The sequence below is a fragment of the Parasteatoda tepidariorum genome, chromosome 7, assembly GCF_982258835.1.
Source record: "Parasteatoda tepidariorum strain Cologne lab strain chromosome 7, Ptep-v5.0, whole genome shotgun sequence".
Taxonomy (NCBI): Eukaryota; Metazoa; Arthropoda; class Arachnida; order Araneae; family Theridiidae; genus Parasteatoda; species Parasteatoda tepidariorum.
In genome coordinates this window covers 70,784,449-70,803,592 of record NC_141761.1, presented here as the reverse complement: position 1 = coordinate 70,803,592, position 19,144 = coordinate 70,784,449, and the positions used below count along the sequence as shown (strand labels likewise).

At 29.7% G+C, this 19,144-nt stretch overlaps 1 protein-coding gene across 4 annotated transcripts in view; it reads right to left on the bottom strand.

Annotated features, from left to right (window-relative positions):
* Nucleotides 1–19,144, bottom strand: part of LOC107441800 (U8-theraphotoxin-Hhn1c 2) — a 58,315-nt gene that overhangs the window by 32,377 nt on the left and 6,794 nt on the right. For 3 of the 4 annotated variants that reach the window (XM_087168036.1, XM_087168038.1, XM_087168037.1), the window contains exons 3-5: nt 18,222–18,310; nt 10,885–10,914; nt 8,340–8,369 (exon numbers count right to left, since the gene is read on the bottom strand). In XM_087168036.1, the coding sequence (XP_087024162.1) occupies nt 8,340–8,369; nt 10,885–10,914; nt 18,222–18,310 (149 nt within the window). Of the gene's footprint in view, nt 1–2,360; nt 3,467–8,339; nt 8,370–10,884; nt 10,915–18,221; nt 18,311–19,144 lie in introns of all 4 variants that reach the window. The other variant, XR_015435569.1, reaches the window with a different exon arrangement.

Sequence of the window (19,144 nt, the reverse complement as noted above, 5' to 3'; positions counted from 1 at the left end):
TATTATATATTATATTATATATTATATTATATATTATATTATATATTATATTATATATTATATTATATATTATATTATATATTATATTATATTATTATATTATTATATTATATTATAATCATTATACAGTCTTTAAAAATATTATTGCCTTTTTATAGTTTTTAAGCCATGTTAAGCAGCAAAATTTCGTTAAATTAGCAAGATTTGACTTTTTGTATTTCAAATTCAGCTAGCTAGAAAACCAAAGGAAACGTACATTTTGTTAAATATTTTTACATTTCATCTTTTACATTTAACTTTCTTTTGAATTTACAAGTGCACATAATGCACCGCTGTAATTTTCATTCTAAAATTATGATAAAATATCCGGCAACTGTTTGTCCATCCGATTAACCATTAAGTTTAGGGTAAAAACATTCTTTCTACCTTTACTGTTTTGTAACCGTTTACAACTAGAATGATTATAAATCCGTAAATACAAATCTATGCTGTTTTTTTTTAAACAATTTACAACAGCAAAGAAGAAATTCAACTGGATATAATAGCCAGGGTTTCGTTAGATAATGGGTATTGGAGTTTGCAGGGGACTGAAAATTCGTCACGTGAAGAGAATGGAGGTAATGTGTTGCTGCGACTTGAATCTCTGTTTTATCGATCATAAGACTGACAGATTAGTTCTTTCGTCTTTAAGATGCATGCAGTTGTAAGGAGCTAAATGGTTTCATTAAATGGGCATAGTCAATGCTATAAAATTCTGATGTCTAACTATATTCGGTGAAAACAGTTATTAAACGGTTTTTCCCACAGTTCTCTTAACATTCTATTTATAACTATTCGATTGTTTGTTTGAATATGATAATATTTAAATAAATTGTTATTTAACTATTTTTCCAAGAAATCTATAACAGTATAGAACAGATTGTACAATAATTCACGTAGTTAATCTGTCTCACACACACTATAACCGGCATCATGAAGCCGGTGCCTGTCTTCTCATCTTAATCATCAAATTTAATTCTTTATTCTCTTTCTGATGCCTTCAGTCGGCTGTCAGCAACCAGGTGACGAATCATTATGTTTTATCATTGTCCAAATAGGGGTAGGTTAAATAGTGATTTAACATATCCTTATTGCTTTAAAGTACATTACATGTTGCATTAGTGCTTTAAAGTGATTTTTTTTTATTATTTTTCCTTCACTGTCATTTGCAAAGGTGGCTATAAAATATCTGCGTCCGTTTTTTGGTTTGCCAAAAGAACCGAATATGAATATTTCGCCAACAAATGTAAATGCACTTTTAAGCAGTTTCAATGAAGGTACAAATTGATATAATATTCTTAAGAAAGGCGCCTCTATTTTCTTCTATTGATGAGTTAATACTCAAATGCAGAAGTTTTACAGCAAAGCTTCAATGCAAACCAAATTCCATAAAATAATAATATAATTACACAGTTGAAAATGTCTCAGTGAAAACGGTCAAATAACAATTTATTTAATTTTACCATATTCAACCAAAACAGTCAAATAACCATATAAAAGATGATACTCAATCTGCTAAAGGTGAGGAAAAACGTTTATTGACGTTGTTATTGTCTAAATACGGTTAACCCATTTCGACCTACCAGAGCATATACATCACGGGAATTGTGAGAATTCTGTGAAAATTCTTCTGATTTAAAAAAGGGACTGTTTTCACAGCAAGCTGATGATTTTTAATTTCCAAAACTCAAGAGGCAGCTAACAGAAGAAAATAATCATTTAGTTAAAAAAAATCACCTCTTTAATAAGAGCCTTTTTTGTGTCATGACATATGAAAATAAATCTGGTTTAAATGTTTTAAACAACCGGAATTGCGGCACAGAAATATTTCTATAAAATATTTTTCTCAAATGTCTCTCTGCACTTTTTCTATTGCTCTTACAAGTCTCTTATCAAAAATATCCTTCTTTAAATACATGCAGTTCGATATTCCTCACCTTTTAACTTTAAGGATTTTTAATGCCTGCCCCTATTTTAGCCTCATTTTTTTTCAAATTCAGCCGATATGAAATAAATTAACATATTTTTACTGTGCCGATTCCTAAGAGTATGTAAAAGGAAGGCCATTTCCGGTATTTTTGGTTTGACGACGGTGCATTTATCTGCAACGGTGCAAGCAAATGAAAAAAATACTACTCATATTTTGGCCCCTATAACAATTGCAATAGTTTCCATTTAGTACTAATATCTATTATGATTAGCAGTCAGTCCTTTTTCAATACTTAACTTATGTGTTCATTTTTTTAAGCAAATAGATCTCGAGGATTACGTGGGGCAATAATGTTTGTGTTAGGATACATACTGTCATTGTATTTTCTTACTTTAATGTGAAAGAGCAGTTTCTTAAACGTGAAAACAAAAACAATGCCGTGAAAGTAAGAAGTACTATAACGTTCCAAGGAAAACTTACCTCACTTTCCTGTGAATAAGAGCATCAAAAGCTTTAATTCAAAAGATTTACTAAAGAAATTATTTTTTTTTTCTAAAATAAACATTAACATTATGTGCATCTTTGAAACATTTTATTTATTTAAAATTTTAAACAAATTTAATAATGCATAATAACTTTCTTTTAAAGAATTTCACTGCATATTATTTTTCAGTTTCTCTATCTGGTATATTCAATGACTCAATCTGAGACAAATAACAAAAGAAAGAGTTTAAAACTTCAAATTGTTTGTTTGTTTTAAATCTTTTTTATCTTCTATCATTTTATTATTTAAAAGGTAAAAAAAATATTTTCTTAAATTTTGATTAAAATTTTAAAACAGAAAGCAATTTTTTGAAATTTACACATTGCAGATACTAAACGCATTTCTATGGACTATATTTTTGTTAATATTTTAATTAGATATATTAGTGCATAATAACTTTAAGTTGAGCATTATTTCTGCTTAGTTAAAATTTACTATATGGCACATTCCATAACTGATATTAATCGAGAAAAAAAAGCAAAAGAATAAGCTGAATGGCAGATAGTTAAGAGTTTTTAGCATTTTCATTTTCCAAATATCTTATTTTATATTCTTTGGTTTTAATAAAAAAGGCTTTTTAAAGAAAGGAAATTCATTTTCTAATCTATTAATAAAAGTTACTGGATATATATTAATGAAGTATTTTGTTACTAAATTATTTAAAAAAAATATATAATGAATTTCCATTAAACATGATCACAGCTTGCATTTTTTTTTAAATTTTTCTAATACACAGATTTCACAACTCCCACTGACAGAGATAAATAATAAAAGAATAAGCTTAAAGCATCAAATAGTGTAGACGTTTTCAAATTTTTTATTCTTACTCAAAAAATCATTTCAAAAATGATTTTTATAATCAAGTAAATTATTTCTAAAATGTTAAAATTAAATGAATTCTAGAAAAATTTAAAAATAAATGCTGTGCTCTGGAGAATACTTACGCTGCCAAACTGTAACAGAAAATAACACAAACTTTAGTACAGAAAGGAATTTTTTCACAGCATGAAATTTTTATAACGCAGTTGATTATTTTTTATATCCAGGAAATGGTTTACTTTGATTCACATGTTAGCAAAATGTTTTACGAGATTATATTTCACAGAAAATAATTTTTATTATTATTTTTTTTTTTGGAGAAAATATTGCATAGTAAGAAGAAATCAACTATGTATGGCAAGCAATCCGGGGAATTGAGGGAAGCGGACTGACATGTCTGATACTTAATTTTGATTTAATTCTTACACAAAGTACATGGTATTTCGTAAAGGCTTTCAGATAGGCATCGTTATGCCAATTGTTATTATTTTTTAACAATTTTCTATGTGACGCATTTCATAATTCACATCTTTCATGAAGAATTTTTCTTCATCAAAATTTCTCTATTTTTTATCTATTGCATTTAAACTAATTAAATAAAATGTCTTCTATTTAGCTGAAATAAAAATTTCTTGTCTGATCAAATTAAATGTATCTATTGTGTGCTTGATTTTTTTTTTCAATTTAAAGCTCGTTCCACAGATATTAATTATTTTCCTGTATTTTTAAATTTTACAGGAGATCATTTCTAAGAAATGAAAGGAAACATTTGGAGGAAAAGAAAAGCTGTTTTTATTCACATGAAAAATAATATATTTTAAACCAATTGAAAAATAATGTACTTATATGTTTTAACCTTTTCGCGACGAGTTTTTTTTTTTTACAACAGAACAATTTTGGTAGCATAAACATTATGCAAATAAGGTAGCATTATGTACGGTAGCGCCATCTATGTTCTGTGAATGAAAATACTTTGAAAAATATTGGCAGGAATGGTGGGAAAGTTTCCCATTAGACAGGGAAGCGTTTCTGTCCCGAAAGATTTTTTTGAAATTTGCTTGGGATGTATGTGTCCCGTTATTTTCGAAAGAGTTAACCCCACCTTTCTTCATAACTTAATTCCCTTTTCTTCAAATTTTGGCAACATTATCACCTATATAAAAAAAAAAAAAAAACGCCAACAACAATCTTATTCCACACTGTTTGAAATTTCTTGGAAAAAATGGTTAAATAACATTTTATTTAATTGTCATTTTACCATAGTCAAACAAAACATTTTAATAACCAGATATAAGATGGTATTATTCAAACTGTTCTGCGTTCATTTAAATTGTATGAAAAACCGTATATTAACTGCATTCACGTTCACGTTCAAACAACCTGAACCAACTAGTTTAACCTAATGAAGTCACTTAGTTTCTTGCAACTTGGTTTATATCAGATCTGAAAGGTCTGATTTATCAATCTGAACACCGACAGAACTGGGGTTTGAGTCCCTGCGTGCGTTGACAATACAATATTTTTTCTATTCATTTCAACACGTGAAGAGTTTATAGTGTCCTGCCCTCCACAATTTGTGACACTGGGTATTAGAATACCATATTTTCAATAACATATAGATGGCGGTACCATAAAGCTACTAAACCAGTAAAATTTCACTTTTACAGTTTTGAATCTATGCTAGTTGCAAATGGTTAAAAACCCGACTAATTTTGTATTCATGTTTTTTTTTAACCATATTATTTGTGAACTGTTTTTAAAACCGCAATGGTAAAAAATGTTCTTTACAGTAAACTTTACGGTCAATTAGATTTATGGTTAGTTGAGTTCATTTTAGAATGAAAGTTTTAATAGTGGAGGAAAGTGGGATGAAATTATTCAGCTTGCAATTTGTTTGTGTCCTGAGTAAATTTTTAATTATTTTTAAAATGCTAAATGTTCTCATTTGCTAATTGCCCTCTTCATTTTGTTATTTTGATCGCAGATAAGAATTAAGATAATTATTATAACTAAAATTTATTGAAAAAAAAAAGGAATTGAATAAGGATGATTTTTTTCAACTTATGAGTACATCTAATGAGGGATAACTTTTCATTAGATAAGATTTAATGTTTTAAATTTTTGTATGTGTAACATAATTAAATAATGAAATAATTAATAATGTAACTATTTAAATAGTGTAACTAGTAAATAACTAAAATCCGTACAATAAGACAGAAAAATGTAGTACGTTAAATTTATTACAATCATTGCACAATTAAATAAATCTTTCTTTTTTACAGGATTCTACTGAGTTGTTCCTCCGAAAGAACTTCTTAGCTATCTTTTCTAGTGCGCTGGTTTGTTAAACTAAGACAAATTACAAAATGAACTCTTCGCAGTATCGGTTTAAATTAAATATGTCCTTTTCCATCATGCACTTTTTCACAAGATTAAAAAATGTGATAAGGTGGCAACGAGATTACTTTAGCTTTGTCTATAAAATAGAATTATTTATAAATTCATAGTAGCCTTTTTAAATTCAAAACTTGTGATTTATTGTATATTTCTGGTTTTTCGATCTGTTGAATATTCTTTCGTTTTTCTAATTGATGCTAACATACTTAGTTACATTTTAAAACATGAACAAGTTTCCTTTATAGATTCTACCCTATCCATTAATTGTACTAAATATTGGATTTTAGTTTTCAAAATGATGATCCAGTGAAATCGATTTTTTTAAAATCTAAGGGCTTCTTGATTTTTAAACGTCTACAGCTTTATCTCACACCGTTGCCTATACATTCACATGATTGGCAGCGTATTTCGCCTCTGCAAATAATTTGCGAACTTTTTTCTTTTTTTGTTACTCATTACTTCTTTCCGTTAAACACCGGCCTAAACTATTTTTCATTGCAACTAGATAACTATATATAGTAGGCTTGCAGATTCGCCTAAAATTGTTTTAAAACTGCTGCCCAGGTAGCGGAGAGCCACCAATTTAAAACCAAAAATACGTATATTACGTAATGTAATACGTATAATGCGTATATTACTTAAAATTTACTAAGCATTCGTAAAACTTACATAAAACTGAAACGTCGAACTGTAGAAAAGGTTCCTCCAAAAGACGTAAATTTCATGTAAAACTATACGCAAATAAATTCCCTTTTCTTACGAATACTTTACCAACCACTTTTTCTTGGGTAAGAATGAGTACGTCATTTATGCATATTGCATACATCAAAACGACGTTAAAATTTACGTAAGTCGAAAAGTCAAATTGTAGCATTTTTTATTAAATATCTCAATGGCAATATTATTCTGTCAATATTACGTAAATGTTAAGTATAAAGTGCATTAACTTTACCAATTTCCCAAAGCTTATGTGAAATGCTACATGGGTGGCAAAATTTTAACGAAACGTCAGCTTTTAATCTCAATTGCATTTTCCTTACTTTTTCCACAAGGAAAACGTTTTTCGAAGAGTGTAAATGTTGACTGATATCAGTATTTTAGAACATTGAGCATACTCAGCAAGATAAAGAATTTGACCAACGCAAAACAGTGCCTCTCTTACTACGTTAAAATTGTTACTTTTTTTTCTTCAAATCTTTCATACCCTATCGTTTTAAAAAGCTGATTAGAAAATACTTTTTAATTTGTGAGCCGAACAATTACATAGAAATTCGTCCCTAGACAAAATATTTTTTATTTAGACTGCTTGTCAAAAATGTCAGAAATGCCAAACAAAACAGACAAAACTGGTAACTAGAAGAATCTTTTTCCCAATTTGGGGAAGAGATAACTACACTTTTTCCCAACCCTTCTCTCTAGACCAGGGATGGGCAAACTACGGCCCGCGGGTCAACTGTGGCCCGCCGGAAGGTTTTATCCGGCCCGCGGATATAATTTTAATTTGCCGATCAGTGGCAATATACATAAACAATATACATCCATTTTCTTGTCAACTATTTAAAATTATTTCTGTTCTTCCTTTTTTAACAAAGTACTGATGACCTTTTTACTTTCTCTATTTTTGTTCTACAAAACATAAATTGATGGAAATAGTTAGCACAGACAGCTTCAATTGGTAAAGTGTTGAAAGCAGAAGTTCTTCATAGAATAGTCTTAGATTGGCTCTAACTAGCGTTTGTCTTTCTCGAGGAATCTAATATAGGTAAATTGTACTTCACATTTGGCAGACTACGCATTTTAAGATCCAACGAGCGGACAATCTAACAATCATCTGAAGCAGTTGTTTCTAAATATGCCAAAGTTTTACAAATCATTACCAAAAGCTAGTTTCCAAAATTTAATATTTCATGCCCCGAAAATCAGCTCTATGTTTGCTTAATCTTATATATGTGAACAAGAGTTTTCAACTTTGAACCTTAGAAAGAATCATTTCAGAAGTGGACTAACAGAAAAGCATTTAGCCTTGTTCCGTAAAATAGGAACATCTCGCTTCGAACCTTAATATAAGAAACTTTTAAAAACGAAATCGCAATTTCATTCATCTCACTAAATATTTAAATTAAAACTTGTATATCGCTTTTTTTTTTTTAAATTTTGAAAGTTTTATTTGTCCCACCAAACATTTTTTTTCTCGATTTTTGGCCCTCGACCAAAAAAGTTTGCCCATCCCTGCTCTAGACCTCTGATTATATCTTAAAAATGTTGATTTGAGAGCAATTGTCGAATAAAATGTTTTTTTTTTCAAAAAACATTTATTTAATTTATTATTGAGTGATGTCAATTAATCGCGAGTTCTATTTATTTTGGATTTTTTTAAATTCAAATTAGTCTTTGCCATTAATTTTTAACACTACATAAAATAAAGAATCTGAAAATTGTTTCCGAAGAATATTGTTTTGAAATTTTAATCTGGAATTTTCTAAAATGTAAACAGTTAAAACAGGTTTGTTGCGATATATTTGATGCTAACTACCACTGTTCATTGAATCAATGTACAGTTTTGTTAACATTAGTCTTGTTATATGATAATTCAGAAAGAATATTCCTTACCAATCCAAGGGAAGAAAGATCCAATGGCCCCTAAGAAGGAAAAAATCAATAATCACTAATAAAAAAAATAAAAATTAAGTTAAAAAAATCAGTTAAATATCAATAGAATGGCATTAAAAACTATTAAAAATGCAAAGTATTTGATATTTCTTCGGTTCTTATACTTTATGGTTTGTATAATGTCTTTGATTGTCATTGTCTTAGATAAGATTTAATGTTTTAAATTTTTGTATGTATAACATAATTAAATAATGAAATAATTAATAATGTAACTATTTAAATAATGTAACTAGTAAATAACTAAAATCCGTACAATAAGACAGAAAAATGTAGTACGTTAAATTTATTACAATCATTGCACAATTAAATAAATCTTTCTTTTTTACAGGCTTATACTGAGTTGTTCCTCCGAAAGAACTTCTTAGCTATCTTTTCTAGTGCGCCAGTTTGTTAAACTAAGACAAATTACAAAATGAACTCTTCGCAGTATCGGTCTAAATTAAATATGTCCTTTTCCATCATGCACTTTTTCACAAGATTAAAAAATGTGACAAGGTGGCAACGAGATTACTTTAGCTTTGTCTATAAAATAGAATTATTAATAATTTCATAGTTGCCTTTTTAAATTCAAAATTCGTGATTTATTGTATATTTCTGGTTTTTCGGTCTGTTGAATATTCTTTTGTTTTTCTAATTGATGCTAACGTACTTAGTTACATTTTAAAACATAAACAAGTTACCTTTACAGATTCTGCCCTATCTATCAATTGTACTAAATATAAAATTTTAGTTCTAAAAATGATGCTGCAATGCGACATTTTTTTAAAAATCTAAGGTCTTCTTGATTTTTAAACGTCTACAGCTTTATCACACACCGTTGCCTATACATTCACATGATTCGCAGCGTATTTCGCCTCTGCAAATAATTTGCGAACTTTTTTCTTTTTTTGTTACTCATTACTTCTTTCCGTTAAACACCGGCCTAAACTTTTGAATTTATCGGAAAATTTTATTTTCATATTTAATGAATTCGACAAACATTGAACTAAATAATTTTATATGGTAGGCTTGCAGAATCGCCAAAAATGTTTTTAAAATAGTTGCCCAGGTAGCAGAGAACTACCAATTTAAGGCCGTATATTACATACCTCTTAAATTTTACTGAGTGTTCGTAAAATTTACATAAGACTGAAAAACTGAACTATAGAAAAAGGGTAATCCAAAAAACGTAAATTTCACTTAAAATTATCCGAAAATAAATTATTTTTCTTACGAATACTTTACCAAACATTTTTTCTAGGTAGGAATAAGTACATTATTTTATATAATATTTACGTCATCATGTGAGTATGGTAAAACGCTAAATTATACAAAAAGAGGTTATTTAAAAAACAGAAAATTTGAGTAAATAAATTCGAAACGAAATTTTAATAATAATTTGCTTTGTAAATAATATGTGAAATACACCAAATCAGTTTTACTAGGTATAAATAGTGAATATTCTTTCGTCAATCTTTCGTAAAATATACGAAAGCAATCTTACCTAAGGGTAATTAGAAAAATCCATTCATCTAATATTACGCAAAATATAAGAATTTTTTTTTTTATTAAATATCTCAATGGCAATATTATTCTGTCAATATTACGTAAAAGTAAAGTATAAAGTGCATTATCAATTTCCCAAAGCTTATGTGAAATGCTACATGGGTGGCAAAATTTTAACGAAACGTCAGCATTTAATCTTAATTGCCATTTCCTTACTTCTTCCACAAGGAAAACGTTTTTTAAAGAGTGAAAATGTTGACTGATATCAGTATTTTAGAACATTGAGCATACTAAGCAAAATAAAGAATTTGCCCAACGCAAAACAGGGCCTCTCTTAATACGTTAAAATTGTTACTTTTTTCCCTTCAAATCTTTCATACCCAATCGCTTTAAAAAACTGATTAGAAAATACTTTTTAGTTTAGTTATTAATAGACCGACATTTGTTTTGAACGCAGCGTTGTGGGCCAAAAGATGATAAAGAAATTTGTCCCTAGACAAAATATTTTCTATTCCGCCTGCTTGTCAAAACTGCCGAAACGAAACAGAAAAAAATGTTAACTGGAGGAATCCTTTTACGAATTTGGGGAAGAGATGACTACACTTTTTCCCAACCCTGTTCTCTAGACCTCTGATTATAACTTAAAAATGTTGATATGAGAGCAATCGTCGAATAAAATATTTTTTAAAGCATTTATTTAATTTATTATCGAGTGAAATTAATTAATCACGATTAAAATTTTATTTATTTTGGATTTTTTCAAATTAAAATTTGTCTTTACCATTAATTTTTAACATCATGTTACATAAAGAACATGAAAATTTGTTTCCGAAGAATACTGTTTTGAAATTTTAATCTGAGATTTCTTTAAATGTAAACAGTTTAAATAGTTTTGTTGCGATATGTTTGATTCTAATTACCATTTACTTTACATCGAATCAATGTACAGTTTAGTTAACATTAGTCTTGTTCTTTGATAATCCAGAAAAATATTCCTTACCAATATATTGGAAAAAGCTCTAAACATCTTCTAGAAAGGAAAAAAATTAATAATTATTAATAAAAATAAATCAAATTTGAGTAAAAAAAAATCATTTAAATATCAACAGAATGGCATTAAAAACTATTAAAAATACAAAGTATTTATATTTCTTCGGTTCTTATACTTTATGGTTTGTATAATGTTTTTGGTTGTCATCGTGTTTGACTTGCAAGTTTAATACATTTCTTTGGGCGCGTCATTAAATTGTGAAAACGATTAAGGGGGAAAATTAATCTAACTACAGCAGAAACGTTGATGACATTGAAATCATGAGCCAAATTCTACAACTTCTGAAAAATACTCAAATCTTAAACTATTTTAATCACTTTTCTACAAATTCTAAAATGATATTTTTGCTAGATTAAAAATTACACCAAAAGTTTTGTTTCATTTCATTAAATATTTCTGAAGTTATGGTAAGAAAATTTAAGTTAAATAAGAAGTTATTTCTAATAAAAAGGTCCATATCTCCATGGATATTTATAAGCTTGATTTGAGCAGATGTTGCATATTATAACCAGAGTAATTGATTCAAGATACAAGTTTATAGCTGTATTCTTGGCATATTTATGTTTAAATACACTATTTTTTGTTCTTAATTTATTGCTGGTCACTGAAACTCAAAAAGTTTTAAATGTTATTGATACGTAAGAGAAATCTTAGGTTTAGATGACCTAATGAAAAGAACGACTTTAACAACTGTAAAGTTTTAAAACAAATCTCTCAGTATTTCTTCAGAAATATGGAAAAAAATGAATTTAGATAGAAGTGTTTTCATAATTTTGTCCTAACTCTGCATAGATGTTAGGGAGGGCTGAAGATTGACATCTTTAATTAGAGACTTATAATACAAAAATAAAGGTAATTTGTTATTCTTAAATTAAGATACATAGTACAGTAAACAAAATAATGGTATCTTGAGGTGGGGCTAAAAGTTACGAAATATGTAAAAAAATCATTATTAAGCTGAAATAATACTTTTCTTCTTATACCATTCAGATACTTCCATTTAAAACTCTTTACATTAATTATAATAATTATTATAATAATTATTATATTAGTTATTATAATCATTATACTTTTTTTAAAAATATTATTGCATTTTTATACTTCTTAAGCCATGTTTAGCAGCAAAATTTCGTTAAATTAGCGAGATTTGTCTTTCTGTATTTCAAATTCAGCTTTCTAAAAAACCTAAGGAAACAAACTGTTTGTTAAATATTTATAAATTTCATCTTTTACAGTTAACTTTCTTTTGAAGTTAGAAGTCCACATAATACACTGCCGTAAGTTTCATTCTAAAATTATGATAAAATATTCGGCAACTGTCTGTCCATCTGACTAATAGTTAAGTTTAGGGTAAAAACATTCTTTCTACCTTTACTGTTTTGTAACCGTTTACAACTAGAATGGTTATAAAACCGTAAATACGAAACTATACTGTTTTTTTTTAAACAATTTACAACCGCAAAGAGGAAATTCATACTGGATATTAGAGCTAAGTTCTTCGTTAGATAATGGGCATTAGAGTTTGCAGGGAACTGAAAATTGGTCACGTGTTGAAGAGGATGGAGATAATATGCTGCCGCGACTTGATGCTGCGACTTGAATCTCAGTTCTGTCGGTCATAAGACAGAAAAATTAGTCCTCTTGTCTGTAATAGGTATGCAGCTGAAAAGAGCTAAGTAGTTTCATTATGAGAGCGTAGTCAGTGCGATAAAATTCTGATTGTTTAACCATATTCGCGAAAGCAGTTATTAAACGGTTTTTCTCACAGTTCTCTTAACATTTCATTTATAATCATTTGATTGTTTGTTTGAATATGATAACATTTAAATAAATTGTTATTTAACAATTTTTCCGAGCAATTTGTAACAGTATAGAACAGATACTACACTAATTCGTGTAAATAATCTGACTCACACACACTATAACCGGCATCATTAAGCCGGTGCCTGTCTCTTCATATTAATCATCTCATTTTATTCTTTATTCTCATTCTGAAGCCTTCACTCGACTTTCAGCAATCAGGTGACGAATGATTATGTTTTATCATTGTCCAAATAGGGGTATGTTAAATAGTGAATTAACATATCCCAAGTGCTTTAAAGTACACTACATGCTGCATTAGTGTTCAAAAGTGATTTTTTTAAAATTATTTTTCCTTTACTGTCATTTGCAAAGGTGGCTATAATATACCTAAATCCGTTTTTTGGTTTGCCAAAAGAACTGAATATGGATATTTTGCTACCAAATGAAAATGCACTTTTAAGCAGTTTCAATGAAGGTACAAATTGAAATTATACTCTTACGAAAAACGCCTCGATTTTCTTGTATTGATGCGTCAGTACTCAAATACAAAAGTTTTACAGCAAAGCTTCAATACTAACCAAATTCCATAAAATAATAATGCAATTACACTGTTGGAAAGGTCTCAGTAAAAACGGTTAAAATAACAATTTATTTAATTTTACCATATTCAACCAAAGCAATCGAATAGCCATACCAGATGATATACCAGCCATATACCATACCATACCAGCCATACCTCAAGATGCCATATGATACTCAAGCTGTTAAAGGCGAGGAAAAATGCTTATTGACGTTGCTTTTGTCTAATACGGTTAATTAATTTTGACCTACCAGAACATATACATCACGGACATTGTGAGAACTTAAATACTCATTTAGTTAAAAACAAACACTTCTTTAATAGAAGCTTTTCTGCATCATGACATATGAAAAAAAATCAGATTTAAATTCTTCATGCATGCAACAGAGTGCATTCTGAACCCTTTTGATGCGTGCAACAGAGTGCATTCTGTCGCTAAAAGGGCTAATCAGCCAATCTCATTAATATTTGAACAGGGTTTCGTATCCCAGTAATGAAGCTCTCATTCCTTTAGTACATGATAAGTTTTCACTGTCCAGCACTCTTCAATGGGTGACCCTGGTCTATTAGAACACAAAACTGTCATTCACCCACAATGATAGATACCGCGAAATTATACAGGATTATTTAAGTCAAGGCATTATAGAAATAGTTAACCTGATAGTATACATGATGAATGTGAAAGACCTATATTTTATTTACCCCATATGGCCGTTAAAAAAGAAAGTTTAACAGCATCGTTAAGAATTGTGTTTGACGCTGCGGCACACGAGGTCAATGAACTCTCTCTCAATGACTGTTTGTGGCCAGGATCCAATTTAAACCCCAATCTTTTGGACATACTTATTGAATTTAGACTCAACTGAACAGCTTACTATTCTAAAGTGAAGCAGGCTTTTCTTCAAATAGGTCTTGCTGAGGTACACAAAAACGAAGTAAGATTCTTTTGGAGCAATGATGAACCAAGTGTTTCCAAAGATCCCGAAATAATTATCTTTCATTTTAATAGAATGAACTTAGGAGTCAACTCAAGTCCATTTCTACTCGCTGCTACTATCAGACACCATATTAAAAGTATGAAAATGATCTTCCTGTTATCGTTCAACTTCTAGATAGAAATCTTTATGTGGATGATTTTATTTCCGGTAGCAATGATTTTGATGAAGCATTAGAAATATCTAAAGATGCTAATAAAATAATAGAAGCTGCTGGAATGACTCCAAGGAAGTGGATTACTAATGACGCTGATTTGATGGAGCAGTGGAAGAATGAGGGATTAGATACTCATCCTGCAAACGCTAGTGTTAGTCTGGGCTCCAATCAGACTAAAGTGTTGGGACTTTTATGGAACACCAGTGAAGATTATTTTTCTGTGGATTCCGGAAGTCTCGTAAAATTCGTCTCCTCAAGAAAAGTACGAAACGTTCGATACTCCAAGCTATAGGGAAGATATTTGACCCTTTAGGGTTAATTTCATGCTTCACCATACGAATGAAATGTCTGATCCAAGAACTATGGAGTGAAAAAATTCCTTGGGATGAATCCTTGCCTCCGAAAATAGAGAAAGAGTGGATAAAATGGTGTGAAGAGATACCTTTTTTGGAAAATCTTAAGATACCTAGACTGGTTATTAATTCAATATCCAAGGAGGATATCGTCGAGATTCATAGTTTTTGTGACGCCAGTAAGAACGCATATGGTGCTACAGTATATTTGAAAGTTTACACACCAAATGGACCGATCATTAGACTTTTGACTTCTAAAAGCCGAGTAGCTCCTTTGAACAGTGTGACTCTGCCTAGCCTGGAATTGCTGGGAGCTCTAGTTGCAGCTCGCTTGACATCCAAAGAGAAAAAAATTGTGAATCTGAAAAGGTCTTCAATTGCATATCATTGGACTGACTCTAAAATTGCACTCTACTGGATAAAGGGAAAGACAACTCGTTTGAAACAATTCGTCGCTAATCGAGTTAAATAAATAGTCACTTTGACATATCCAAACTCCTGGCACCATTGTGCAGGTACAGATAATCCTGCAGATATTCTCTCTCGTGGTGTGAAGTGAAGAAAAAGGTGCTGAAGTTTTGATGGAATCTGATTTTCGAGAAACTTTAGATTAATCATTTCCTGATATAGAATCTCTTGCAGAAGGCGAAAAAGAAACAATACTCTGAGAAGAAAAAACTGTTTCCTCAGCCGAGAATATGGAAGAGACTGTTTTGCTAACTGATGACTCAAAGATCCTGATTGATAAACTTTTAGAACTCTTAAATAATTATTATAAAATTAATCATATTTTGTGTTATATTTGCAGATTTCTTCATAATTGTAAACATAAGGATGAAAAAATGGGTCCCTTGACAGTTGACGAGGTAAAGTATTCAGAAAGTATCCTGATTAAGTATTCTCAGAAGACACTGGTAAATAAGAAAAGTTTTTCTCACAATATTTCTAGCTTAAATCCTTTTCTAGATAGGGAAGGTTTAATACGAGTAGGTGGAAGGCTAGATAATGCTTGAGTATCCTTTGATCAAAAGCATCAGATAATCTTACCGAAAAAGTCCAAATTAAGTAAAATTTACTTCGATAGTTTACACAGGAAATTACTTCATATTGGCCCTTAAGGTTTGTTAAGTGCAGTTAGGTTAAAATTTTGGACTTTAGGAGGCCGTAATCTTGCACTTCAAACTGTACATCAATGTATAACATGTTTCAAATCTAAGCCCTTCCTTTCCACTCAAATTATGGGTAATTTACCAAGTGAAAGAGTCAACATGTCACCCCCATTTTCCGTCACAGGTAAGACCTGAGCTGCCCTTTTGCTGTTAAATATAAACATCAACGTAAGGGTACTCTCAACAAAGTATATATTTGTATTTTCATTTGTTTTTCGACAAAAGCCATCCATCTTGAACAGTTGTCTGATTTGACTTTCGATTCGATGATTGCCACACTGGATTAATTAATTTTTCAGATCAGAGTTTGGCTAATTATTTTACCTCTGAAGCCATAGAATGGAATTTTATTCCACTAAAATCACCCCGTTTTGGTGGTCTTTGGGAGGCGGGTGTAAAATCAGTAAAACATCCTCTTAAAAGAGCAGTTGGAAAATTTCATTTCACTTACGAAGAGATGGAAACAATAGTTATTCAAATCGAAAGAATTCTAAATAGTCGCCCCCTTTGCTCCTTAAGCGGTGATAATGACAGTTTTGATGTTTTAACACCAGGTCATTTCCTAATAGGGAGGCCTATAACATCAATTGTCGAGCCAAATTTAACTAATCTCAATGATAATTGTCTAAGTCGGTGGCAGAAAACTACTAAAGTTGTACAACTTATATGGTAAAAATGGAAGTCGAATTACTTAAATACATTACAAGCTAAATCAATATGGATGGTAACAAAAAACGATTTAAAGATAGGACAAATGGTACTTGTAAAAGAAGATTTCTTGCCTTTAAATACCTGGATTTTAGGCCGAATAATTTATGTTTATCATGGTTCGGATAATAAAGTGCGTGTAGTTAAAATTCGTACAAAAGCAGGAATATTTAAAAAAGCTGCTTCTAAAATAGCTGTCTTGCCAATTGATACATAAAAAAAAAAAAGACTATTTTTCATTATGTTATATATTCTGTGTCCTACATTTTATAGTGTTTATGATTTATATATTGTCAAGTATGTAATATTTTATTTTATTTTTAAAATTTTATATGTTAAGTTCTTGCATGAACATTGCAAGGCCGAGCGGGATGTTGGCGCGCATGCGCGTCAGCGCCCCAACCGGCAGAAGATTTTGAAACTTCCACAATGACAGACGGCTCTCATGTAGCTCCGTCTAATTAGAAATAAAACTTCTGAAATCGCATTTAGCGATAATTAAAATAAATAAAATTAAATCATCTCTTTTTAAAAAGAGTGGTCTGTCTTAAAATTTTTCTCTTCAAGTGTGAAAGATCAGGCGGGACAATTTAAGGAAACGAAATGAAGGAATTTATACAGCACTTATAGTATTTATCAGAAAATGTGCCAGTTTTATACTTTCAGGGTGGGAATGTTGATATACAAGAGAAATTGAAGTGTATGACATGTTTCCATGGTCTTTAAAAGTGATATAAAATTTGACATTTAATGTTTACAAAATATTTAAGTTAAAAGAAACCTAACAAAAGAGTGCAAAAACTTCTCGGGAATAGATATTTATTTCTCAAGTGCGAGTCATATTCTATCATCTTCAAAAACCTTAGATACCAGTCCTTTATTTTTTTTCCAGGTCGAGAGAAACCTGTATGATAAATCTAGATAAGAAATGCTAACAAGTGAAAAACATTACATTTAGTGCAAAAGATGAAGGTTGACCTATCTCAGCTTATATATATATATATATATATATATAGTTGAATTTCAATTAAAATATTACATGATTACGTAAACTAATGTTTACTTGCTATCATAATTACCAGTAATCATAATTATTTGTAATAATTAATTCATATAATTAAGATGCAAACATGATTCTTTTAATCAATGCTTGCCAAAATTATATCAAGAAATTGATAGCATGTAATTAGTTATATTTTCGAATTCCGTAATTAATTCATCATTCGAGTTGAAGATTCATGCGAAATTTAACAGTTCGATCATTGACCTATTTTTATTGTGTCGATACCTAAGAGTATGTAAAAATAAGGCCATTTCCATCAAAATTTATTTTGACTCAATGATTTATATGAAAAAATTAACTCAATTGTAACCTTTGAATTTTTACGAAAAAAAATAAACATAAATTAATATATTTTTTTATAAGAAAATTGAAACATTAACAAATTTTTAAGATAAAAGATGCATTCAAAACGAAAACCAAAATATCAAAAAATCAATTGAAAATATATCAGCATTTACCTCATCAACAGGATCGCAAATCAAATCTGGTAGACAGGGACAATCACCAGTCAAGTAAACATGGTGCTTACGAAGGGTGCAAGATGAACCTGAAAAGTATGAATATGCTGTCTAAAATATATTTATATATAGTTTCCTAATGCATATTTATATAATCCATAAACATGTTGCCTTGTTACTGTTTATATAGGGCTCCATATATCCCGATTCAAGGTGGATAATATATTATACATCACTATTGGCACTTTTAATTTTCACTGTTAAATCTTAATTTTTTTCAGTGCATAGATTAGATTTTTTATTGCTTTAAACAGCAAGAATATATTTCGATTTAAAATATAATTTCACCACTTTCCCCTGAAGTATAGTATTCAGGTAAAAGTTTAGCCTGCACCTCAGGAAATGAGGTGCAGGTTTCAACCGGAACATTCCCTTTTTGAGGGACTTAGCGAATTCCCCCTTTGAAAAACTTTGATATAAAAAATTAAGATTAGATTGTTAAAATATGTAGTTAAAAGAAAGAAAACATTACCTGGAATCAAAGAGAAATTAAAGAACTAAATTAAAAAACTAAATCCAATCATTAGCTTAAGTTCATGAAACCAAAAATAGTTTCTATAGGTAGTAAAAAAGCTGGTTTATATTGTTATAAAATTGCTCAGTTAAAAATGTTTCATATAAACTTGAAAAAAAGAAACTAAAAGTCAAGCTTATTTAAGACCCTTGGGATGAACTAAAGTCCATAGGTGTAAAATCACAAGCTGATTTACGATGAACTGTTGAGTTGAAATGGTGCAACCCTTAGATCAAGTGAATAGGGAACAGTGTATCAGGGAACAGCGGGTCTTCTATTATTTGCTTTATGATGTTAATAATGACTTTTCTACTGGCCAGAATAGCAAACCACTTGTGTTCAGTTTCCA